At 34.3% G+C, this 27137-nt stretch overlaps 1 protein-coding gene across 1 annotated transcript in view; it reads left to right on the top strand.

The window, feature by feature from the left end:
- Positions 1 to 26903, top strand: part of LOC102510618 (solute carrier organic anion transporter family member 1B1) — a 59061-nt gene extending 32158 nt beyond the window's left edge. Inside the window, exons 4-15 of the mRNA XM_006184525.3 lie at positions 282 to 414; positions 2549 to 2670; positions 3718 to 3864; positions 4224 to 4322; positions 6991 to 7227; positions 10247 to 10411; positions 11788 to 11983; positions 13737 to 13902; positions 16078 to 16262; positions 19520 to 19584; positions 21177 to 21294; positions 23951 to 26903. Of these exons, the coding sequence (XP_006184587.2) occupies positions 282 to 414; positions 2549 to 2670; positions 3718 to 3864; positions 4224 to 4322; positions 6991 to 7227; positions 10247 to 10411; positions 11788 to 11983; positions 13737 to 13902; positions 16078 to 16262; positions 19520 to 19584; positions 21177 to 21294; positions 23951 to 24146 (1829 nt within the window). The 3' untranslated portion in view covers positions 24147 to 26903. The remainder of the gene's footprint in view (positions 1 to 281; positions 415 to 2548; positions 2671 to 3717; positions 3865 to 4223; positions 4323 to 6990; positions 7228 to 10246; positions 10412 to 11787; positions 11984 to 13736; positions 13903 to 16077; positions 16263 to 19519; positions 19585 to 21176; positions 21295 to 23950) is intronic.
- Positions 26904 to 27137: the final 234 nt, after the last annotated feature.

Here is a 27137-nt window from a genome sequence, read left to right as displayed (position 1 = left end):
CAATAGAATTTTGCTTTGCTAATACTGCCAAGTAATTGAAGAGCTTTCTTTCTTATCTAAAGCCAATCCTACTTATTATTACTACTGTACAACTTTATAGTGAATGGCTTAATATAAGTGAGTTTCATCTTAATTAAATTACCTGATCTTTGACAGAAAGTACCATGTCTTGTGCTCTATTTGTATCCATTCTGGGGCCTTCCATCTACTGGACACAAAACTGGACTCAGGCACTGTTTACTATGAGGAATCACATCCAAATAATGTTGTTCTCTTTCTAGGAAATTTGTTTGTGATTGTCTTTGTGAGTTACTTTGGAGCCAAACTACACAGACCGAAGCTAATTGGAACTGGTTGCTTTATTATGGGACTTGGAAGTATTTTGATCGCTTTACCACATTTCTTCATGGGATAGTAAGTGGCTCTGTGCCATTAATTCTCATTTACTTGCAAATTAATGATAGAATTTTATTTTTTTCTTTTACATAATGAATCCCCTTTAGAGAAGAATATGCACTAAGTATGTATAGAAATTGAGTATATTTCTATGTATAATTGCTTTACCTAATGGGATGCTCACTGATATTGAAATATGAATAGCAATAAATAAGGTGTAGTTTCATAGGCTATAAATAAGCATTTTGAGACTTTTTAGTTATAATATGTATTCTGTGTCTTTGCCTACAAGACTTTGATGATATTCAGTAAGACTTCACCACTCAGCCCACTGTAATATGATTTTTCCCAGTGCTGTTTCCATTGAGACTTCTTCTTAAGTCACTGTGTAGTTATAATTAGAATCAGATCCTAATGGCAGAAAACCAAAAATAGTGATGGCTTAAGTAAGATAGAAGCTTGTTTTTTTACATAAAGAGTTAATGTAGCCAGCCCAGGAATGGTGTGGTCCTTTTTATCATATTGCTCTGCCTTGCATGGCTTTGACTTCATGGTCCGAATGGTGGCAATGTTGTTCCTTGCCATAGGATAGAAGAAGGGGAGGAAAAAAAGAAGAGAAAACAGAATGCACACAGGCTGAGGCATATTTTCAGAAACATAACACTTCTACCAACTTCACATTAGCTGGAAATTTGTTACACCTCACATCCAGATATAAAGACATTGGGGAAAATAGACTTTATTTTAGGTATCCACTTCCCAGCTAAAAATCCCACCTTCTGTTACTATGGAAGGAGAGAAGAATGGATATTGAGGGCCAGTGAGCAGTTTCTGCTGAAGATACCAATTACTTACTCATTGCCAACACCAACAGCCATGCCTTTTGGTTACCATGTTAATTATTATATTTGACCCTCATCTTCTTCCTAGTACTGATCCTTCCTATTTTCATTGTATTATTCTCTCCATGTATTTCCTCCTTTTGGCTTCTTCATCATGCCCATCCATTTCTTCTGTGGCTGACGCACCAATAAGGTCAGTATTGCCTAGACTCCCTCCTCAATCTTCTCCACTTTTCATTCTGCATGATTTGTATGGAGTACATGCATTAAATGCAGCTATCACTATACACAGTGAATTTTTCTTATACTGAAGATCTGTGTAATCAACCACCTCATGGGTAGCTCCTCAGCATTCTTTTATTGAAGTATAATTGACTTAAAATATTATATTAGCATCAAGTGTACAGCATAGTGATTCTTTATTTTTATGTGTCTTATTTGTTTTATACCTAATAGTCTGTACCCTTTAATGCCTTTCCCTTATCTCTCCCCTTCCCCCACCGCTCTTCCACTGGTAACCGCCACAAGTCTTCTGTCTGTCTGTTTCGATTTTGTTATATTCGTTTTTCTTCTTTTTTTTTTTTTTTCAGATTTCACATATAAGTGAAAACATACAATATTTGTCTTTCTCTGCCTGACTTACTAAGCATAATACCTCTGAGTCTATCCGTGCATTTTTGGATATCAGCATTTATCTCTATTCTAGCTCCATCTCTGTTGTTCCTATTAAGTCCTTCATAAAATTGAAATGGATTAGAATTTTTTAAACCAAGTTTTGAAGAGCCAGGCATATGACAGTGTATGTGTGTGGGTGTGTGTGTATCCATGAAAGAAAATCAGACAAGTTATTGATGAAAAATGCAGATGAATCAGGATAATTATAGATTGATTTTGAAAACACTGCTCTAAAGTTTATTAAACATTGTAAAATTTGTCAGAAAGTTTAGATTGTGACCATCTTTGAAGATAATTCAAAGGGAATGGATAAATACAGTTACCTGTTGTTTTTTTTTTAAAGCATTAAACCAAGGTATTTCATACCTTGATTGGAATATAAGCACTCCTAGGATGAGAGCAACACGATAAGCCACCTTGCCTGGGGACTATTGCATGATATTTCTTACAACACTCCTATTTCACTTTTACCCATCACATCTCCTAAAATACAGGCTTGAAAACTGTTAGAGAGGATCCTGATAATTTGAAGAAGAGAATGGTGCAAACAAAGGGGAAAATTCCGCTGTATTTTTGGGAAAGGTGAAAATATTCAGTAGATAAACAAAATTTTAAATATAGTAATTTTCTTACAGTTACAGATATTCTAAAGACATCTCTACTAATCCATCAGAGAATTCAACATCAAACTTATCAATCTGCTCGATTAATCAAAATTTGTTACTCAATAGAACATCACCAGAGATAGTTGGCAAAGGTAAGAACTGAACTGATACTAATGAATAATAATGTCACTAATAAACATTCTAAAATTTAACAATTGAATTACATGTGTAAAAAATGATTGTGATACCTAGTAGCAAAATTGATTTAAAAAAGGAAAAATGTTTATATATATATTATATATAAATAAATATAAATAAAAGAATATAAATAGGAAAAGTATTAACATATCATATATAAAGAGCTTTTAGAAGTAATAAGAAATGAGGACTATTTTGATAGGAAATTGGCAAAGGATATATGCAATAAAAATAAAGAGGAAGTGACATAAATATGTTAAAAATGTAACTTTATGAAAAATGCAAATTATTACACCAATTAAAGATTTTTTACCTATTATAGTGCAAATTGTACATTTAAATAAATTATAACACTAATTTTTCTATCTATAAGATAAGAAAAGATTCAAAATAAAAAGAAATGAGGTAGAGAAAAAAGACTTTTATGTATTATGGGGAATGTATAAATTTCTCTTTTTGGAGGTTAATTTTCACTATGGTAAAGAACAAAAATATGCGTATCTGCTTAAATCAGCAATTCTACTTTCATTGTTTTATCTGAAGTAAATAGTCAGGAATGTGCAAAAGGATTTATTTCCGGTTATAGCCGTAGCATCCGTGGCATAGAATGAAAATTAGAAACTTTTTGTCAGTACAAAGAAAGAGATTGATTAAATAAATGATGAGACTTGCATTCAGCACACTATTGTGCAGTCATTAAAATCCTGATATAAGTAAGTAAAGAATATTATGCATATTTTTATATTCACAAAAATGTGAAAGATATATACAAGTATTAGAAGTGGCTCTCTGTGTGTGGTGGGATTACAGATAATTTTTACTTGTTTTCTTTGTGCTTTTTGGTAATGTCAGATTTTGTAATGTGACTATAAATCATTCTTATAATTAGAAAAAAGCAAAAAAAATTCTTAAATGGAACAATTAAAGGGTTAAATTAGTTGAATTTTAAACAGGAATGTTAAAATCAATGTTTTAAATAAAACACTCTCTTGTCTACATAGGTTGGGAAAAGGAATCTGGGTCATATATGTGGATATATGTCCTAATGGGTAATATGCTTCGTGGAATTGGGGAAACTCCCATAACACCTTTGGGGATTTCTTACATCGATGATTTTGCTCCAGAAGGACATTCTTCTTTTTATTTAGGTAATGCACAGAAAATATTAGATTTTATGGTTACTCTCCCTGAGTTTACCTTTAAATAATATTGTTCCCAAACTTGTTCTTTTACTTATTAAAAAAATTATTTGGAGAAATGTCTGTGTAAGTTTACTTTAAAAAACATATTGATAGGTAAACAACACAGGGAACTATATTCAATAGCTTGTAACAACCTATAATGAAAAGGAATATGAAGAAGAATATATATATGTATCACTGAATCACTATGCTATACACCAGAAACTAACACAACATTGTAAATCAACTATACTTCAATTAAAAAAACATTGAATAAGAACCTTGTATTCTTGGCATCTAATAAGAATGTTTTATAATATTTTTAGGAAATTTGCATGCAATAGCAATGATTGGCCCAATCATTGGCTTTACAGTGGGATCTATTTTTTCTAAAATGTATGTGGATATTGGATACGTAGATCTGAGTAAGTACAATCAGAACAAGGTAACATGATAATACTTTCCAAATACATGACAATTAATTGAATTCACTCTTTCAGTAGTCCTTTGCTGACTATTTGTGAAAACTTACAAATAGGAAATAAATCTGCTCATAGCCAGAATAAAAATAAAATTCAGCTCCTATTCTACATCAAGCTTTGACAACAAAGTGCAAAATAAGAAAACTGAACAAACTTGCTGAAGATGACTTCATCCAAAGTAACTGCAAACTAACTGCAGTTCCCTCAATGTTCTCTCGAATGTCACTTCCTTGCATTTCCCCTTAGAAAACCTTCTTTGCCTTCTCTATTTGCATACCTCTTCAAGTCTCTTCCAAAATGTATCTCCTCTTCAGAGAAGCCTACTTCACCACCCTCCACTGGCCCCAAGTTAAGTGCATGTAGTAATCACCAAGTGCATACTTTTATTGTGGTGCTTATCACAACGAGCCATAAATATTTGTGCACTGACCTGCCACGTCTTTTAGAACGTAACAGTATAGTATCTGTCTTAATGTATCATAAATAATTAGTGTTTGTGAATAAAGAAATCTGAATCTCTATTTCACCCAAACTTACACAGAGTAGACATCATACTAAGCCAACAAATAACCAGAAACTAGTAAGTATTTTATAATATAAAGCTGAGACATGTACCTGATACAATGTTTTACGTCCTCTATTTTGGACGTGTGAATTAGAGTGAATTCATGTGCCATATGTTTCTATTCATTCACTTACAGGTTCATCGTTGTTTTTTTTATCACTAAGAACCCAGAAATAAATTATTAAAATCTTTAGAATGAGTTTTGTAATCTCTTTTCTATAGTCAGCAATCACTACTCACAGCATTTTAGATCCATGGTGATTCCATTTCTACTGCTAAATGTCTAAACCTTATTACATCCTCTCTTATTCAGTTGTGGTTATCATGTAAAAAAATACGAAGTATACTTTGGCAATACTCCAATGCCTAGAGGACCAACAAGATCACATAAATGAGTAAAGAGTGTCCCAGGTGGTGGTTAAACTGGGAAAAATTAGTGGTGGTGAGTTACCCTCTGCACACCCCTGAAGGTGCATGTACTGCTCAGCCTTAACCTAGTCTTTTCATGCAAAAATTTAGATCCAGCAATGACAAAATCTTCTGACTGGTTTTCAAAAAAATCCAGAAATCCAGATTTTCATGTAGAATTTCCCAATTTTTAAGATAGTGTATGAGCCAAGGAAAACACTTTGGCAGACCATGTCTAGCCAGGTTATGACCTCTAGTTCCTACATGTAGACCAGTGATAGAACATGAAAAAAAAAATGTAACCAAAGAGGCATTTCTGAAGATGATGAATAAACCATTAGCAAGTAGATGGAGCCACTGATTTTACCAATGATTTCGGAAGTCTGTCTGAGTTGCCAATTATGGAAAAATACAACCATGTAAATCAGTTTTAAACTCAGATCTGTGCATACTTGAAAACCACTTCAATAAACAAGATGAACAATTTATTTCTATATAGCAAGCCAATGTTTTCTCGTGTTAATGAGTTTTCCTATAGATCACAGAGTAACAGCACCATTACTGTGCTTCAAACAGCTATGCTGTGTGTGTGTGTTGCCTTCTCATTAGAATGTTTACTTTCTACTTACTGAAATGGCTTTTATACTTGTTTGGATGTATCATTAATGAATCACTCATGCAGCGGTAAAGAAAAATATTATTGAAATAAAATGATTAAATTATCCCTAAAATTTAGAGTCTAACTCTTCCAGGTCACTTTTAAACTCAGATTGTCACTCTGGGCATGTTTTCACCAATATCATCCTCTGTGCTGTCAAAGAACTGGAAATGCAGATTCTGAGGGGAAGAAGCCCCACTCTTAGCTCTGAGAATTTCTTGCAAATGACTGTAAATTTCATCGCTGGTGCTTTCTTGACCTTGGGGGATGGTCCCAAGAGAAGTTTTCAGACAATAATGAGGATTCGTGCTTTACCAATGTTGGTCCTCAAACAGTTTGCAGGCTTCAAGTTTCAATAATGGCAGCTGCCCCAGTCATGTTGCCAGAAAAGCCACCAAGTTCATACAGGCTCCGGCAATGACAACAATGTCATGACTGATTCCTGGATAACAGCAATTGTAAGACGTTATTGAATGTTAGACTTTTTCTTATTTCAAAGATGAAAAAGGGTGGAAAAAAGAAAACAGTGTCTCAGATTTGATGAAATACAGTTTACTTTCTTCATCTACGGAAGACAGCACTTATTGCCATTGTTGCCCAGAAATTCTTGCATTTCAGCACTTCCAGGGTATTCAGCCCACATCAACACAAATATAGGAATACGGTAAAAAAAAATACAACTGACCTTGGAGATATTTACCACTACATCATTTTATTAGTGTGAATAATGGTTGTCTTAACTTTTTAAATCTAAGTGTTCTGTGTATTGTACCATTTTCTAAACCAAGTCAATTTCAGATTCTATGGTGTCCTTAGAATCCTTTTCAAATAAATATAACCAGGGAACTCTGGGTGAAAAATATCCTGAAATGTGGTTTATCTTCATCCTGAATAAAATAGCATAATAAACAGAAACAAAAATTAAAGTTAGAATTAAAAAAAATTTTTTTTGACTGGCTTCTTCTAATTCTTTTTTCTAGGCACTGTCAGAATAACTCCTAAGGACTCTCGTTGGGTCGGTGCTTGGTGGCTTGGTTTCCTGATGGGTGGACTAATAGCCATTATTTCTTCCATACCATTCTTTTTCTTGCCCAAAAATCCATATAAACCGCAGAAAGAAAGAAAAGCTTCAGTATCTTCGCCTGTGCAAAATGAGGAAAAGAGTCAAAAGGCTAATTTGACCAAGCGTGGGCAAAAGTTTACCGAAAGTATAAATGGTAAGTATTTCATGTTTGTTGTCCATTTGGGATTATTAATCCTAGTGAAAGGCAGAAGTGAATATTCCAAAATAATGTCGTCTTCCAAACGTCTGAAGTTAGCATTCTTCTGCACCAAGTTTGGCTGAATTACTCTAAGATTCCTAATAAAATTCATAAATATTTTCTGAACAGACATCAACTCTCTGAAGAGAAGAGGATTAGGTTTATGGTGTTTGGCAGGGAGAAACTAATCAAAGGCTAACAATATCTGTTATTTGTAAATCAAAGAGTACGTGTTCATTTCCAGATTATATAGTGTAAACTACGAGGGTTAAAAGGATTGTATTATTTCTTCCTTCTTTCCTTCCTCCCTTCCTTTCTTCCTTCCTTCCTTTCTCCCCTTCTCAAGTATTACCAGGAACCATACTATGCCCTGGCAATAGAATATTGTCTCTGTTTTCCAAATATTTAAAATCTAATGGGATTGTACCAAGAAATATATAGATGATTGCAATATGGTGCCTATATAAGGAACTACGAGTGCCTATAAATTGGGCAATTTAACTGTTCTTACATGGAAAGATGGAGTATGGAGAGGGAAATCAGGGGAGATTTCTCTCTGGATAGAGTAAGATTATTTTCTTATATAATTATATAAATTATTATTAATTATATAAGTAATTATATAGGGAAAAATATGCTTACCTACACATTCAAAAATGAAGTAGAAGCAACAGCAGTAGTTAAGAGTATTGGAGTCCATCATGTGAATAAGAATCCTCTACCATTTGATGGTGCCTTTCCTTTTAAACATAAGCCCTGAGGGCTAATAGAGAACAATTTAGGAGCAAGGAATCTGGGGAATGATTCAACAGCAATCAGAGCAAGATAGCTGAAACAATGAGATGCTAACAGCACAGTTTTCAGATTGCATAGAAATGGTGGAATAGTAAAAGTCAAAGCAGAGCATCACCAGAACCCTTGGCAACCTTTTCAAGTTGAAGTGACATTAGAGATTCTCAACTGTACCCAAGTGCTCCCTCTCATCAGTTCTTCCACTCACAACTTTATTGTTACTTTCTTCTCTCTACTACTCTAATCCAAAAGCAATGGTGTGCCTTGTATTGGCTCATGAGAGAGGACTTAATTTTTCAGCTGCATTGGTAGCCTGAATTTGGCCATGGTGGGAGAAGTTACCCCCATTTATTACCGTGGAAATTGGAAAATACTCAGGTCAGGCCTTGCTTTTCCCAAGAATCAATTGTTAAACGTTTACCAGCAAATCACCGAGTTAGAAGTCTTTGAAATTTAACATACACACTAAAAGTAACATTCCAATAAATTTTCATTTGGTCTTTGTTGTTTCCCCTGTAGCAAATTAAATCCATAAAAAAAATAGTGGTTTATCTAAACCCAAAGGATTGGATTGACTGTGAGCCCAAAACAAATGGAGAGGATAATGAAGAAGCAAAAACAGGGCAATTGTAAACATCATGTATGTCATCAACTGTGTTTGTAAGATAGTGACCGAACTAAGACAGTAAAGAGGTCCTTAATTGTGTGCTGTTGGTAATAGACGAAGTAACTAAGAACATTTAGTCAGAAAAAAAATCAAATTTGAATAGAAATAAAATTAATTGGTTAGAAAAAAAGAAAGATTTCAGTTCACTGCAAAAACAATTTGTAAAAAAGAATAATTGTCTAAAAATGGAGCAATGCCTTTTGGAGATAGTCAGCTTACTGTCAGTTGAATTGCTTATTGATTGAATTATCAAGGGTATAGAGTGGATCATGATTGTGTAGAAGTTCAGACCAGATGCCATCCAAGTTTTCATCCACCTCAAAAATTTAATGATTTGGTGAGCCTATCTGCCTTATTTTATTTTACTTTTTTATCAAATGTCACAACTCACTTACAGTGCCTCACAAGTTAATGGTCCTTCCTAACTGAGGAGTCCCATGGAGAGGAGTTTAGCATTTTGGCCTAACAACTTTAAATACTATTTATTCCTGCTATACATTTCCTTACATCTTTTTATTCTTCCATGCCCTTTGCCCTAATCTTTGTTCTTATTATTATAAGCAAATTAAACTATTTCTTAGTTACCATTGGAAAGGTTTCATTCTGACCACATCTAACGGAAACGTTTAGAGATCTACAGCACAAGATCTTTCAGAGATGTCCATGCCATCGATCCCTCAATAACCATATCTGGTTCTGTCTTGCTAGACTCTGACTCTTCCCACTGTTTTTCTGAGTAGTTCCTTCCACTTTTAATTCCCATTGCAGCTGGTTAACCTGATGATCAGAGACCCAGATCCCATAATTCTTGGTAGGTATGGAGATTAAGAACTCGTTACACATCTGTTTGTAGGCATAGGTTTTTGCCCTGTTATTGTCATAAGGTCACTTGAGACAGAATAATACCTTAAGAAAGGTGATTGATAATACTACCAGATTTACTGACACAGTATTTTATGGTAGAAAAGCCATATCCCAGGAAACAAGAGATCTGAGTCCTGGTACTAAATTGAGCTTTGTGATTTTTGAGCCTTAGTCTTATTTCTGGGTGCGTTGGATTATACTATCTTTAAGATAAATTTCTACATAACAATTACATCATTAATATAACAATTATATTATTAAGTGCTAATAAATAAGAAACACTGCATTTCATTCACTTTTGTTTCTTGAGTGCCTAGCATATTACATGGTACCCAAATGAAAACCAAACATTTGTTAAGTGAATGACTAAATGAACTCATGAAGTATGCAATTGTATGGTAGACTGCGAAGAATAATTAAATATGATGTGAACAAAGCAAATTGCTAAGCAAGTAAATATTTGATCTTATTTTGGAGTAAGATGAACTAACTAAACAAGAACAAATTGTTGACAGTAGGACTGCAAAGTATGCTGACTTTCTATGCTATGTATTTATGTAACTTTGAATCTTATATAACTTACATTTATAGGATTAAGCTATTAATATACATTTAACCTGCATTATAATATTTTCATCTCTACTTTTATAGGTTTTTTCCAGTCCTTGAAAAGCATCCTTACCAATCCCTTGTATGTTATAACATTGTTTATGACACTTCTACAAATCAGCAGCCATATTGGCAGTTTTACTTATGTCTTCAAATATGTAGAACAACAGTATGGTCAGTCAGCTTCTGAGGCTAACATTTTGTTTGGTAAGACCCCTTGTTTATGTTTGCTTGATAAATGATATGCTACCGAGTAATTGAGTTCCAAGTGACACTGTGGTATGCAGGAAATTTCATATTTTAGTAAATATAATTTCCATTTATTCTTTTTCAAATTTTGTCAAATCTATCGGTGTTGTGATAGCAGCATTGTTCTGCATTTGAAGTTGCCTTTCGTGTTATTTTTGAAGAGATAAGTCCTTAAAGGAAAAGTCACATGTGAATGGAATATTTAGACATGGTATCTGGATAACTGGATCTTACACTCTAGGGCTGAGATTCTGAGACAAATTCTTTCGTAATGTAATTATTATTATTCCATAATTCATGGACTTTGAATCAGAACCTAGCTACATACAAGAAATAAGTCAGTAGTGTTCTCCAAAGAAAAATCAATTTAAACACATCACTGATATCTAGATAATTCAAAACAAGTATCTTATTTAAGAGAGTTTTTTTTTTTTTTTTGCTACACTGTCTATTTCTAGTGACACATTGAAGCTTGTTTATGAAGGAAAGGTTTTCTTATATCATTCTTTCCCTACATCCAGTATAAGATTCTTAAGAGCAGTAAAATATACAGTACAGTAACCAGCAGACTGTGGAAACTCAACATTTGATAAATTAAGCTGAATTTATTAGTGGTATATGAATAAGTCGTAAGTAAACAAGAAAATAATAATTCTGTATGATGCTCTTCTTGAACTTGAGATAAAAGTTAAAACTAAACTTAAGTTTAATCCCTAGTAAGATTCTCAGCCTAACTTTTTTTTGTTTAAGGGTACTTCATGTTTAATAAATCTTGCAGGACAATGAAATGGAAAAACTATAAGTGGAATCAATTATTTTTAATACCATGTACTGGCCTATTTATCATTTCAGGGCATATGTGTGTTTAGATGAATAAAGAAGAGACATTAAATATTCAATTCTAAAGTACTGGGCAAATTTATAGTAAGTTCTTAAGGATAGGAACTCTTCATTTTAAGGAGATATAAAAGATTTTAGATGGTACAATAAAAGTTTCATAGGCAGGAAAGTGATATTTTGTTGTTGTTTTCCAGGGGGTGGGACAAAAAGCACATTATAGAAACTATATGTTTACACTTACAGATGTTCTTGGCCAAATATTCTTGGCCTTTGCTATTGAGGAAACCAAACCTTTAGCACTGGCAAGAAGAAATTATTTGTTTCTCTCCTACATGGTACAGTGATCCTTTACCTCCACCCTGGCCTGCCAGCCTTCTAGTTAAGAAGTAATAAGATCTGATGAATTTGGTTGATATACACTGTATTTCATATGTAAAGACATTCAGAATAACCATCTTTATATAATTACATCTTTTCTGCTTTTTAATTTCTAGGATCCATTTCCATACCAACTTTGGCAACTGGAATGTTTACAGGAGGATATATCATTAAAAGATTCAAACTTACCTTGGTTGGAATTGCCAAATTGTCATTTTTCACCCATGCATTGGCCTTCATATTTCATCTATTAAATTTTGCACTAATCTGTGAAAACAAATCAGTTGCCGGCCTAACCTTGACTTATGATGGGTGTGTATATATCAGTATATCAATTACACAATATATAAACTATCCAGTGTAAAAAGAATGTAAGGAAAACAAGACAGGTAGCAGTTTTAACTAAACTTTTAATTTAGACAAATTTCAATTGATAAATTTTTAAAACATCCATTTCTTAGGATCTCAAAAAGTTCTTTTTTCCCTCCTTCCTTAAAGAAAACCTATATTGGTTATAATGGTGATAGTTATCGTTTATGGAGTGCTTACAATGAGTGATGGGTACTTTTTTGTCCATTTTATAGATGAAGAAAAGCGAAGCTTAGACAGATACACAGGTTATGTGGGTAACAACGTTAAGACTCTGACTCGAATTTGTAGGTTTTGACTCCAGGACTCTTAGTCTTAACTGTTAGAATCTCGGATCCATCGTCAGAGAAACATAAATGACATTCTCCAAAAGTGACTGGACAATCTTTATCAACATTTACCTTTGATGTTTAACAACTATCTTTATAAGAAAACCATCACATTGTACTGAATTCTCCTTTTCTGAAAGCTAATATTGTTTCTTTGGGTATTGTTTTCACTAGCAGTAGAATTGATGAATATCCTATATGTAATTGCATATTGGACCTGGAAAACGTTTACTTTTTATTATGATTATGTAATGTGCAGTATTCCTAGCACAACAGCCTCTACGCCAAGTCAGGGGAAGGTTTCTGTGCAGATTTCTTATCTCCTGAATATAGCCAACAACGTAAGCTTAAGAAGGTTCATGTTCCGGCCACAAGCAAAGATCCTTGGATCATAGTTGAGTCAGCATGCTTCTCAGTGCTGCTTGTTGCTGGGTTTGAGCATTAAACTCTGGACCCTCTGAGGTGTCAGTTTGAACTTGTTAAATCTCTACACATTCACTTACCTAAACGTCACCCTATTTTTGGAGGCTAAATCATTCCCCATCTTATGCCCCCAAGCAGGAATAGGTATTAAATGCTTTTAGTAAAATTCTTGATTATGGACTTTCTGAACCTGCTTTTTTTTTTCAGGAAAAATACTTTCTCATTCAATGATAATTTATCAAGATTTCTACCACAAAACAGAAACATAATTTTAAAAATCTATAAGCAGAAAATTAATTATGCAAATAATCCATTTTGTAATTTTAGCCATGTTATAAGATTACAGTTTATAAACACAACCATGTTTTACAGTAAATAATCACAAAATATGTTGTAGTTTTATTTTAAAAGTATATGGAGTTTTTCTAGTCCTTCTCAGCTGATTCTATTCTTGATTTTTAAAAATTAATCCTTAGGGATTCTGTTTTGACTATGTTGAGTTCTTGTGTAATTAAAATATAGATTTTTAGAATCAAACTAGTTAAATAACATTCACATATTTATGGGACTTTACAGTGAGCTGGGAGGAACCTTACTCTAATGCCCTGACCCTACTGAAGAGAAACTAAATCTCAGAAAAATGTAGTGACTTTGAGTAATTTTTTGATAGAATCACAAAGACCTCTTGTGTTTCTCTTTTTATATTTTATTTTTTCTAGGTAATAAATTATGTCTGGGTAAAGATGAAGGGTAAAAAAGTTAATAAGCACTAAAAATAAATTTTGCCATCTTGGTGTCATAGCCCACCAAAATTTTCCATCTAATTTAAGGATAACCTTTTCCCTTCTTTCTCCTCTCTTTCCCTCTCCTCTCTCCTCCTCTTCCTCCTTCTTCTCCTCTCTCATCCTCTCTCTTTTTGATATATGTCCATCATATATTTCCAGAATTAATCCAGTGGCATCTCATATAAATGTACCACTTTCTTATTGCAACTCAGACTGCAGTTGTGATGAAAGTCAATGGGAACCAGTCTGTGGGGACAATGGAATAACTTACATGTCACCTTGTTTAGCAGGATGCAAATCTTCAAGTGGCAGTAAAAAGTCTATTGTGAGTATTAATTTTTACTTTCTTCTCCTTAATGAAAATTGCAGATTTGATTTAACTTACTTTAACTTGATTATTACTTATCAAATCTTTCTACAACGAAGTTCTCCAGTAAAAATACAGAAAAAAGATTTCCATTATTGTCTGTCATTGTGATGGCTGTGATGTGTAAACAAAGCCTCATGTAGAATCCTGCTTGGAACACAAAGGGGTTTTTTTGTTGCTTGAATTCTTATTTGAGATTACCTTTTCCCCTTGAGTTTATAAGAATATGACCTTTTGAAATTTAAAAGCATTTAGGGTCTCTAGGAAGCACTTAATTTGACTAAAGGATATGATTTCCACTAAGCTGGAGGTACTTTACCCTTCAGGAGCTGTAGGAAAGTCCTGAGCCAACCCCTTGTCAACTCTAGGTGCTTTTCCAGGACAACCATCTACATGCAACCTTGCGTATAGATTCTGATGAGTTCATCTCTAGGCTCAATACTCTTTTGAATTTCCAAGAAATTAACCAGTGCTTCATACTCACTTGACTGTCCAATTTTTGGCTTCCAATTTTGATTTTTTTCAAAGCTGGCACTTCCCCTACCCAGGATAACTTAGTTATTCTGCTTACCTATTGCTAACGTCTCCCACAGAAGTGCTGTTCCCTTCTTGACTCAAAATATCCGCTTCCATGCAGATTATGGGTTCTCCTCAATCCCCTGAGCAACTTCCAACAGCTGGGCATCAGAAGGGTATTCTCTACTTCACTTCCAATCCACTGAATATCTCACAAAATTGGGGAGCCATTTCCTGGACCATTTTCCCATCACCAGTATTAGCAATATTATCAGCTTTGATCATTGTTCTCTACCACATCCTCTGTCTTTGATTTTCAAACATTTTCCATCTTTGTCTTTCCTATAGTCATTGTATTAATGAAGGACATCGAGAATTTTGAAGCATAAAGCACCTAGATTCTTTAAAGCTGAGTCATAAATTTACACAAATGTGGCCCAAGGACTGTACTTAAAAACCTGCATCTCATATTCATGGCTATAGTGCCTTTCACTGAGAATGGTCCATTTAATCCATGGTCCCACTTTGCCCATAAGAGAAGGGCTGGAAGAGACATGATGTTAGAAGCCTAAAGAGAAATCTGTCCACTATGGAGACACTATCTTAATATTGACAATCACTGTATCATTTGGAGGCTACTGGGGAGTTCTTTTGCCAAATTCTTAGTAATCAATCATCCCTTTTTAATTACTCAAAATAATGTTCTTTGTATCTAAATTTGGTTTTATTGGCCAATGCTACATAAAGTCCTCTGTATTATTTCTACTGAGAAAGTAAAGCTTGGTCATCAGATTAGTGTGGATTCAAATTCTTCCTCACTTCCTCCTTCAGTAATTAATCTTTAGCATTAATAGGGTCAGACTTCCCTTAAACCTTCGTTTAGCCTAGACTCAGAACAGAATTTGTTAAGGCCACCTATCTACATAAACTGCCTGCCAAATTAAATCTCTAAAATTGTTTGCTCCTAAACGTTCTCTGTCTGTGCTTTTACCTTTGGGGGGTAGTCTGTTGTGTTAGATCTCTCTGATGATGGCACCATTTATGCTGTAATCTGTCGTTCTGCTCCTGGATGTTGTATTTGCTGGCCAAAGTAGAATTCTAGCATCCCTGCCTGGTCCCTTTGCCTTAGACTCTACCCTCCTCTGGTGGTGGCTTTAGTTCCAGGTTTGGCCCTTCCAAAACTACTATATTTTCAGGATTCCCTAGGCAATCCCTACCCAAGGAGTGGCCCTGATACTTTGTAGAGACTGTAAAAGAGAGTAAAGCAGGTGTGTTACAGAAAGTAGAGGAGAATGGTAGAGAAATATTTAAGAGAATTTGTATTAAGGAGAAAACTGTATACAGAGTATCAGACATGAATTCTTTCTGTTCTTTCCCAATTTTTAATTTAGAGAAGAATGAGAATTTAATAGTAAATTACATTTTCTTGTCCAGAAAGGAATCCAGGAAACTATTTTGCCTTTCAACTATTAAGCAATTTTTTTTACAATGTTTTCTTTATAAACTGTAAATATTTTAGCTTGAATGAGTGAGATGTATTTAAATATAAAGGAATGTATTTATAACCTAATCACATTTTGCAAATATATTCTGTAATATTTCAAAAACTATTTTTAGGTGTTTCATAACTGTAGTTGTGCAGAAATAAATGGTTTCCAGAGCGGAAATAACTCGGTGAAGTTGGGCGAATGCCCGAGAGAGAATCAGTGTGCAAGAAAATTTTATATTTATATAGTAATACAAATCCTTGGTTTTCTTTCCATGGCATTGGGAAGCACCGCAACTATCATGCTGATTTTTAAGTGAGTATGACTGTTTTTAAGGCATTTTCTGTATATTAGACTATAAACACACCTAATAATGTACATATTTTTTTCATAACATATTTGGAGCCCAAATTCATATTTTGTTACAGTTTAATTTTTCTAAGAATGTATTGTCTTAGGATTACTGTGATAGTTCAGTGCTGTAATTAATAATAATTTTGCCTTGGATTCTTCCACTACAAAATCTAGATTTCACACTTTCTCCTCTAATTAAGAATTTTAAGACACGGACTGATTGACAACTGCTTCAATGTGAAAGAATCCTTGTTGTGATTCTGAAAGAATTTTTAATTTTGAGATACTTTCTATCCTGAAGGGCCTATCAGAGTGAATCACCTGTTGATTTTGTTGAAAGAAAACATTTGGGAACCAGACTGTGAAATATAAACAGTCCATGATATTCCAAAGCTTTAGTCTACTCTCAGAATGGCTTTTGAGCTAGTCTCTCAAATACCTTCATAGAGAAAAGAAACAAATGTATGAACAGAATTAGTTCCTTTCTTCACTGATTAGGCAAATATTGAGACCATGCTTGATGAAGATACTCCCTGGTAAATAAAACAGATAAAATATCTGCTCTCATAGATTATAACAGGAAAGACTGACATAAGACAAACAAGCTTAAAGATAAACACATAATTACACATTGTCATTAGCACTCCTAAGGAAAAAAAGAGTGTTATTAAAGGGAGTTAAAGGGAAAACGAACATAGGATCGAAGTGTGGAGCTGTGAGGATGAGGACTCAGCACTTCTCAAATAAAGATTAAGTGAGTTAAAATTAGCCCAGAGAAGAACTTGACAGGGAGAGGGACTAGGTGCCAACGCCTCAAGGCAGGAAAGAGCTGATGTGGCTGAGAAATGAACAGAAGCCAGTTGGTTGGGACATACAGACTGAGAGAGGGATGGCACAAGGTAAGATTAGAGGGTTAGGAAGGGGACAGATAATACAAGCCCTGTTGGTGAAGTTCATCATTCAGTCACCCAAAACTGAAAGCATATATGAAGATTTGCATGTAGGTCTTAAAATATATATATGTAAGTACGGTGACCTAGGTTAACATCGAATTATGCCTCGAAGTCTTAGGGGGTTAGCCACAGGCTCATTGTCAGCCAACAGCATGATGTGGAAGGGAAAGAAAAGAAATGTATTAACTTTTGTTAAAATGAGTATAAACCCATAAACTGAGTCTACAGTTGTGTAAATTCCACAACGACTCTGAATCTTGTCAAATTACTTATACTAATTTATTCCACAGATATTGCTCTACCTTAATATAAAATATTGTCTGCTCAAAAGGAGGAGCCTTCCGTATTTGCCAAGTTACAGATCTATTAACTTACAGGAGGTCTTCTCAAAACTCCAGATTAACTTGCTTCTCAACAAGTTTTGGCTTCTTAATTTAAAGTTTTTTCATGGAAAGAAAGAGGGTTTTAGAGATCACTGTTCCAACCTTGATGATAGCTTTCCCTATTAAGAAAGTTGTTAAGAGCAACATTATCATTTATCAGAAACATTTGCTGATCTCCCACCAGCCTTTGATTTTTTTTCTTTGAAAGAAAACTGTGAGCCAGACTGTAGAATAAAAATGTAAATTTCAGTCTGTCAATGATGCTCCCATGCTTCCATCATAAGGTTATTGTTAAAACTAGACTAAGCAGAAGTGATGGCATTTATGTATTCAGTATGTATTCATGTCATGTGTTAGGCACAGTTCTAGGCGCCAAGGATGGAACTGTGAACAAAAATGATAAAGTTTCTGCTTTCATTAGCTTCCAGTTGGGTGAGGGGTGGTGAGGGATGGAAGACTGTATGGGTATAGGAGACAAAAGCAACAAATAAGCAAGTAAATACATAAAATAGAAGTCTTAAGCATTAGGAAGAAAAATCAATCTGAGTAAAAATATAGAAAAGGTAATAAAATTACAATGTTTGGAAATATGAGTGAAGGGAGTGAGGAAGTAATTCTTTGTACTATTCTTGCAACTTTTCTGCAAGTTTGAAATAATTAAAAAAAACCCACATTTTTTAAAAGAGATGGCAGTTTCAGACATTTCCCTCCTAAATATTTGAAGGCTCAACCAATCCTGTGAGTCTTTAAAAATTGGACAGGAGTTGAAGAAGGTGATTCATCACGAGAGCCCCTTTCCTCTTAACAAATGCCACCTTCTCTGCGAGAACAGTCACATAGTGAAGAAATCCACATGTTATGGAGTAACTGAGCCTAAAGCTGTGATTGGGATGTGGGTGATAAACATCCCTACTTCACTTCTATGAAGTGTGGTTAGACTAGCGAGCACTTTCCTGGGGCATTTATGCAGCCACCTATGTAAGCTGTTGAAAGGGGTGGGTCACCAAACTAGATCACCATGAGCATCTGAACCTCCAGCCCTGCCAGGTCAAGGACCTACCTCTCCCACAGAAAGCAATCAGCCAGTCACCATGCATCCAAAATCTTAAACACGCGGAAGGCCTACCAGCAAATTCTGTAGCACAGTGCTCATACTCTCAGCCAAGCCCTCCATTCCTAATTTCTGGTGAGGAAGCAAGCACACTTGATCTTCATTAGCTAGGATTTAGGTCACTCTCCATCTCAGTAAATGGTAAAGGCAGGGTCTGTCTTAGGATCCTCATTCCGCTGTCGCCACAGCCTGGCTTGATGTGCTCCCAGAATGCGAAAGGGAAGACCATCTTTAAGAGAGCTTACAAATGTGCTCGCTGTCTTTAAAATGACATTTAAATACACCGGATGCTAGAATACAGATAACCTTTTTGACCTTCCTGGTTATATTATGTGGTTCACGAATCATAGTTAACTCTTCTGTTAAAAACAGTGGCAGAAATAAGGTGGTCAAAAGAGTTCTGCTCAGACCAAGACCTACATAATATCTGCTCCTGTCAACTGAACAGATCACACGAAATCAGTTTCTTCATAGATATAATAAAGCATGTTTCTACTAACTATCTCAAAATTTCCTAAGGATCAAATGTGAAAATGTTTGTAAAACTGTCGAGATCATAACACACTGAATAAGGAAGGGACTAATAATTATTAATGTCATTCAGATGTTTGCCTACTAAAACAACTGAAATTATAACTTTAAATAATGTCAGCTCTTCACCTAAAAGTTTTCATTTGACCCTGAAGAACAACACTGAGAAATGTCTTAATGTTTAGCTCAGTTTGGTCTTTCAGAGATGTTTAATGCTGCTTTGCCTTCATTTTATTTCAGAAATGTTCAACCTGAACTGAAATCACTTGCCGTGGGTTTCCATTCACTAACTATTCGAGCACTAGGTATGATACATATGTAGATGATGAATTCCAGATATAAATTTTCACCTCAAAGCTCAAAGACTGAATTGCCATCCTGACTGTGAGCCTCCTATTTTGATATGTCCAGTATATGTCCAATGGAACCTAACTGCTTCCACGGGAAAAATACAGACTGAGTACCAAACGGCCAATCACAAACAATTGTCTGAATACAATACAGGTGTAAATTGTGGGAGGTGTATTAAAAATCCTGAAAAAATATTTGGAAAACAGGTCATTTGAAGTTTTAAAATTTCAGTAATGATTAAGACCAAGTTTGTTACCTAAAACATTTAATTCATTGTTTGATCATTAGACATAGAAAATAAATTGTTAGCATACATTTTTCATTTTTCCAAGGATGGCTCTGATTTGCGGAAACCTGTGAGGTCCTAATCCAGTTTCTCAGCACCAGTATTCCTCAGACATATTTGTCTCAGACACTAGTTCCTGGACATTCTAAGATTTCTCACTCTCAGAAAATTAAGACTAAGATTAAATAGAGTTGGCAAAATTGTAAAATATGAATCACTATCACTTTTAAGTAACAATATAAAATTTGAAAATCATTCATTAAACTGAAAAAAAAAAGAACAAAGTAAAATCATGATGACTTCAGTTCCACCAACTGAATTGTGGATCTCTAATAGCATATTCCTAAAATTTTGCTCAAATTACCAATGCTGAGAACTAGGAGTCAACCTCAGAGTTTATTAAAATAGCAATAAGAGCAGATGGGTACTTCCATGTTAAGACAATATATGTGTTCTTGAAAAGCCTCAAATTCTACAAACTCATACACTACAGATAAAAACTGGGTTAGGTACAGACCACTGGAGACTTGGTCATCATGGTGATCAGAATATCAACAGAAACAAGATTCAGGCCTAACTTGGACGGCCCAGGCAGCTTCAGGAGGTGTTAAGAATGAACACAGTCAGTGGAGAGAACACACATGATTGTGGGCTCCAGTGACACCTAGACTGCGGGAGTGGAGCTCTGACACAAGAATAAAGGGCAGCCTACTAGGAGCCCCACACTTTGTGAACCTGGGCCTGTCTTCTCTGGGGAGGAAGTCATACTGTTGGCCTTCACCTTTTAATTTTCTTAAAGATCAAGTTGAAAAATCTCCTGCCTTTGCACAGTTGAGCTGAGAGCTTTTTTCTTTCCCTGTGAAGTTCTAACTTGAGTCCCACTATTCCAGCTGTCCTTGCCTAAGAAAAATTACATAGGAACCAACATGACTTCTATGTTTTGCTGACAACATTCTCCTTTTTACCAACCAGGCTTATGCTAAATTGGTATTCTAAGATGAACAGGCATATAATCTTCCTCCTTCCCTATGTGTGCTGGCATGGTAAAGGTAGACAAAAGATGTCTGTGCTATTAAATGTGATTTGAGCTTTTAGAGTTCTAATAATCTTGATTCTTGAGTAGAGTTAGGCCAAAACAACGAAAGAGTCCATCCAAATTTTTAACTTCTACGGACTCTAAAACGTATCCATCTGCAATATCACCACCCGGTTTCCTTTGAAACATTTTCCTTGGATTGATATCTTTTTAACTCTTTGCAGGAGGAATTCCAGCTCCTATATATTTCGGGGCTATGATTGATAGAGCATGCATGAAGTGGTCCATCAACAATCTTGGGAAGCAAGGGAGTTGTAGGATATATAATTCCAAATTATATGGGTAAGTTGTCTTAAATATATTTTATTAATTGATTTTTTCCTTTGACTATGTTAATTCCTGAAGGATGTTATTTTCAGTATAACATTAATAATTATAGCCAACATTTAAAAAACTTTGTATTCAGTGCTATATCAGGCAATCTGGCATCTCATTTTAATAGAAACTGTAGATGATATTTTTCTCCTTTTCCCTTAAATATGAAGAAACTAAGAGCCAAGGAGAATGAGTAACTTGTTCAAAATTACACAGTTAATATCAAAAAGATCTGGGATTTTTATTCAGGTTGTTTTTGTTTCCAAAAACTCTCCTAATACTAAACAACAACAAAAACTACAAAAACACACACAAAAAACCAAAAAAAAAAAAAAAAAAACACTATATACAGTGGCCTCAGCCTTCTCTAGGAAGACAGAAAATTATCAACTGGGGCTCTGGTCATAATTTAGTGGGAAAAAATATTTCTAGACTCTTCTGTACATAGGGAAATAACTGGATGGTTGTCTAGGAAAAGATAGTTGTAGTAATTCCTTAACCTTAAATGAAAACTAACTGCAAATTAATCAAATATACAAATTTAAAGTGTGAAACTTCAAGTATGAGAAGAAATCATGGTAGCAATTCTTTTAACTATCCAGGAAGAAGGAATGTATTTCTAAGTATGACTTAAATCCCCCAAACCATGATAGGAAAAATAAAATAAAATATTTTAAAAACTCTGTATCACCAAAAGTTCAAAGACAAAAGATAAATTGCAAAAAGAATTTATAACTCATGACATAGACGCAAGGCAAATGTCCTAAATATATAAAGAGTGCTTAAAAACTAAGAGTAAACCATACCAAATGCTGGCAAGGATGTGGAACAGTAGGAACTCTCTTTCATTGCTGGTGGGAATGCAAAATTGTTCATTCACTTTGGAAAACCATCTGACAGTTTCTTACAAAGCTAAACATAGTCTTACTTTATGGTCAAGCCATTGTGCTCCTGAGTATTTACTCAAATGAGTTGGAAACTTATACTTACCCTAAAAGCTGCATGTGGGTGTTTAATAGCAGCTTTATTCATAAATTGCTAAAAAATGGAAGCAACCAAGATGTTCTTCAACAGGTGAACAGATAAATAAACTGTGGTACATACATACAATGGAATATTATTCAACAGTAGAAGGAAATGAGCTATGCAGCTACAAAAAGACAAGATGGAATCTTAAATGCACATTGGCAAGTGAAAGAAGGCGGTCTGAAAAAAACTCTGTCCTGTGTGATTCCAACGATACGTCTTTCCTGAAGTTCACACTATGCCTGCCACCTGGAAATGACTGTCCTCTTTAGAACTCGTTACACTTTGTGGCTCAGTCATGGCCCTTATCCCGTTTCTTTCGGTTAGTTGTGTTCATTGTCTAAGGTAGTTTGCAAAGTAATTGCCTAAAGATTGTCTGAAGAGGAATTTTTAGAAAGATCAGGGGATTCGCCAATGAATACATATGAAAAAACTTAAAGTCACCTTATGATTTCTTTTGGATTTAATACTTTGAGGTAACTAGATAATTATTCATTGCTTTTATCTAGCATAGACAAATAACATGAACAATTCCTAATCCAAGGAGTAAAAGTCTATATTATAATATCAATCCTGAATCTAAACCTAATTCAGTTTCTCTCAGTAGCAGTCACGTAAGGAGAAACCCACATTGGTTTTTCTTGGTAGCAGTGGAAATTTTGGGAAGTTTAACATTGGTGATAACTATTTGGCATAACCCACGCATGAGGCAAATATATCTGAAGACTTTAAAAATATTTCTTTAGTAAAATTTGGTACAGCACAACATCCTGTTCCAATTTTAATAAACTTAAGCTTAAACAGCTCAAAGTTATATAATGAATTCCATTCACCTTCAGTTAAACCTGCTAAGTGTGTTCATGGTATCTTTTGCTTAAAGCTTGTCAACATTTAGTTAACGAGGCGAGCGCTTCCTAACCTAGCAGGTCAGTGGTCATCAATCTTTCCTGCTCACTGGAATCACCTGAGGAGCTTTAAAAAATACTAATTTCTGTGTCCCACCTTTAGTGATTTTGACTTAATTGATTAGGGGGTGTGGCCTGGTTATGGGATTTAAAAAAAATCTCTTAGGTGATTCTAATGTTCAGCCAAAGTGGAGGATTACAGGAATAGACCACGTCTGCCAGGTAATTTTATGCATTTTTGTTAAAAACTTGTAGTGGACCACACGGCAGGGTCTTGTGGACTGTAAGCCAGTAACATAAACGTTGGCTCCTGGTTCAACTTAAATGGATTCAATTTGATTGTCTTACCATCAGTTCATTGCCTTTATCATCTGTTCTCATTGCATGTGAGCTAATCTGTCTTTGAGAAAGTTAAGCATTCCAAATATACCTTATTTTTTGGAAAGCACAGATAATTAACTACCCTTAGTTTCTAATGGGTTAATATTCCTTTAAAAATAATCACAGATTCCTTCTGCTCCAATCAAAAGAATCACTAAAATTGTTACCTCAATATTCTTCGATGTTTTTATGCAAGATTTCAAACATCTTTTTTTTTTTTTTAAGATCTTCTGCATCCTGGAGAGCAAACATACAGTGTTGCACACAATTCCAAATGAAAATTGCCTCTTTTATTTTTTCTCTTTTCACAGAAATACCTTTTTTGGCTTGAGTACATGCTTAAAATTCTCAGCACTTATTTTATATGTTGTATTAATTTCTGCTATGAAGAAAAAATATGAAGGAAAAAACACCAAGGCATCAGAACCTGAAGGAAAAGCCGTGAATGAAGCAAACTTAGAACCGTTAAATGGTGATGCCACAGCAGACCATGAAACACATATTTAAGGGGAGAAGAAAAATTTCTTCTGCTGCTGGGTTTTTAACTAACATTGTATTAATTGAGTAGGATGTTATTTTTGAGCAGTTCCTGGCCCTTTCACTGATGATGTTCCACATTCCTTACTAATAATGGAGCAATGAATCACCTATGAATTTATGACAATGAAACAAACTATAAATGGGAACGAGAATGGGAGTGTTATGGCTGTGCATCTGGGGTTAAGAATAGAATATATGATCTATACAAATTTAAAGTGAAAGGCATAGTTAATATGTAACAGAATAAAAAGTATTTGTTTAGGTAATTGTAACTCATTAAAGCAGTGACTAGTAACTAGATAAAGGTGAAAAAGGAAGAGAGAAATTAATAGCCTAAATAAGGAGAAAAGCCTAATGCCATTTTTAAAACCAGTTTGGACCATGTTACTCAAGCCTAAAGTCTAGTATAACGGAGGAGTTATGCTATCATGACACCTGTCATTCATATATTAAGTCATATATTTTCCAAACCTTATGAATGTATAAGCTGAAGTTGTGTTTGACTAGCAACCCCCTGATACATTGTCTTCCAAACTCTCATTAAGATACTGCTGAAGAAATAGAGCAAATCAAAAATTTGCAAGCTGAGATGGTCAGACAGCATATTACAGGATGTGTTAAGTTTCTTTCAGGCTCATGGAAATGGATTAAGAAAAACTGACATTAACTTGAAAAAGCAAAGCCCATTTAAAAGAGGTGACTTCATTCCATTTGTCTGCTGTCTGGAAGAAGTGAGGTCTGCACCAGATCATTTACTAGCTGTCTTGCTACTGCATGGCTTTTTTTTTTTTTTTTTAATGAGTTTATTTGTTTGGTGCACAAAGAGACTTCTTTCACAGCCCCACCAGTAGAGCAAGAAATAGAGTAAATGAGAACACATATTTGAATATTGTATTTGCTAGTGATGGCAGCTTTAGTATAGTAAATGCTAGAAATTGTAGTTTTTATTCTTAATAGGCTAAAAGGAAAAAAATGGCATTAGAATCACCTGTGGAGCATTTTTTTTTTTTTTTAAAAAGAAGCTACAATCATACACCCACTCCAGAGATTTTGATTCAAAACATATGTGATACAGCCTGGACATCTCCTTCCTTTAAAAAAAAAAAATCCAGATGGAGCCCTTGATAAAGAGATACAGAAAACCAAGCCTCAGGATAGAAGAAATTCCTAAATATACCAAAGTCGCATAAGATGAATGCTTGCTAGAATCTGGGAATGAGACTGAAATTTATATGTATTAACCTATTCTCAAACTGTAGACCTGAGAAAAGATTCATTAAACACATAAGCAGAAATTTGAAAAACCACCCACCTGCTAGATTACTATGTGAAAATTTTGATGGGATCTTGTCTCATTAAAAAATAAAGAGAGAAAATTATGGACTTCAAAAAAAATTACAAAGAAAAAGACAGTATCTTGAATATTTATTTCTTCAACAATTATTGAGTGTCAAAAATCTAACAGGCAAAATGATATATAACAGTAAACAAACAAGGAAGGACACTACCTTACAGAGCTTACACCTTAAAGGGAAAGAAGACTATAACAAAATTAAGTTATAAAATTTTATACAATTATATAAATTGAAAGAATAAATTTATATTTAGAAGTCCAATGTGCTATCCATTGCACCACAGAGACACCTTAAATTTATATTTGTATGTGACATGTACAGTGAAGGAGAGGAACATTAAAATGTATAGCTCAGATTATTTGATCTACTTCAGAGTCCAAGAATCCAGGATAAATATTAATCCTTACTTCAGTAGCAGGTATTAAACATGAATACAGACCCAAGGGGGAAAATTCAACAGAGATAAGAATATGATAAGAAAAGGTTTCGAGGAAGCAAAATAAGGCAAAATAGTTAAAATATATGTTGAATAAGGTTGAAAGAAGACAATGGCCCCAAACCCAAATCCATGATAAAAAAAAATACAGTTGAAAAATCTATGAAAATCTGGAAGAAAAAGATAAAGAAGAAATTTGTGGAAGAAGGTAGGTGATTTAGAGGATCAACTAAAACACCAACCTAAGAAATCTATTTTTGAGGAATTAATCAGAGCTGAAAAAGAAGCATTAATCAGAGATTTAGTGGGAGAATGACTTCTTTCTATGAAGAAAGACTTAAGTGTCCAGACTGAAGTCTCCTTCTTGCCCCACATCTTCACACTCCCATCCTTTTTCACACAATGAGGTCTTTGATCATGATGTTTCTCTCGCCTGAAAAGCTCTTTTTTTTTCCTGAGTAACTGCTTCTTGGCATCCAGATCTAAGCTCAGTCACCATTCTTTCAATGTCTCTGACTTCTTCACTGGTTAAAATCTTCCAATATATTCGTAGCAATGTAACACTTATCAAAGTGATAATTTTACATTTTTAAGATTATTTGATAACTGTTTGTTTTCCCCACTAATCATGAGCTCTAAGGTAGGAAATGAACTCTTTTACCTACATATTTTATTTCCAGCATCTAGCTTGGTGCCTGACAGCTTGCAGATGCATCATCAATTATTTCTGAAAGAATGATACATGAATGAATAAATGAACTCTAAAAATGCCAGTCATACAAAAAAAAATGCATGTTATAAATAAGAACTAAAAACAAGATGGAAAAATTTAAAATAGCTACATTAAGTCATTGGTATGGAGTGATGGTTTCAGATGTTTTGAAGCTTTTCTTTAATATTTTAAATGAAAAATAAATTTGAAATGTCAAAAAAGTGTTTTTGACTGCTATCTACATGCTAAACATGAGAGGTAAAAATATTTACAAAATAGAATCTTGGCCCTTTGCCAGCCCACAAATGAGGTGGAGAAATAGCATGTAAACACATTATAATATATACCATAATAAATACTATAATAGAATAAAAATGTTCATGTCTCTCATTCTTAGAAACTATGCTAATCTCTTTGTTTCAATTTCAACATATGTATTTCTGGAGCTTTTACCC

Source organism: Camelus ferus, chromosome 34, assembly GCF_009834535.1.
Source record: "Camelus ferus isolate YT-003-E chromosome 34, BCGSAC_Cfer_1.0, whole genome shotgun sequence".
NCBI classification, from domain to species: Eukaryota; Metazoa; Chordata; class Mammalia; order Artiodactyla; family Camelidae; genus Camelus; species Camelus ferus.
This window is presented reverse-complemented; position numbering and strand designations above follow the sequence as displayed.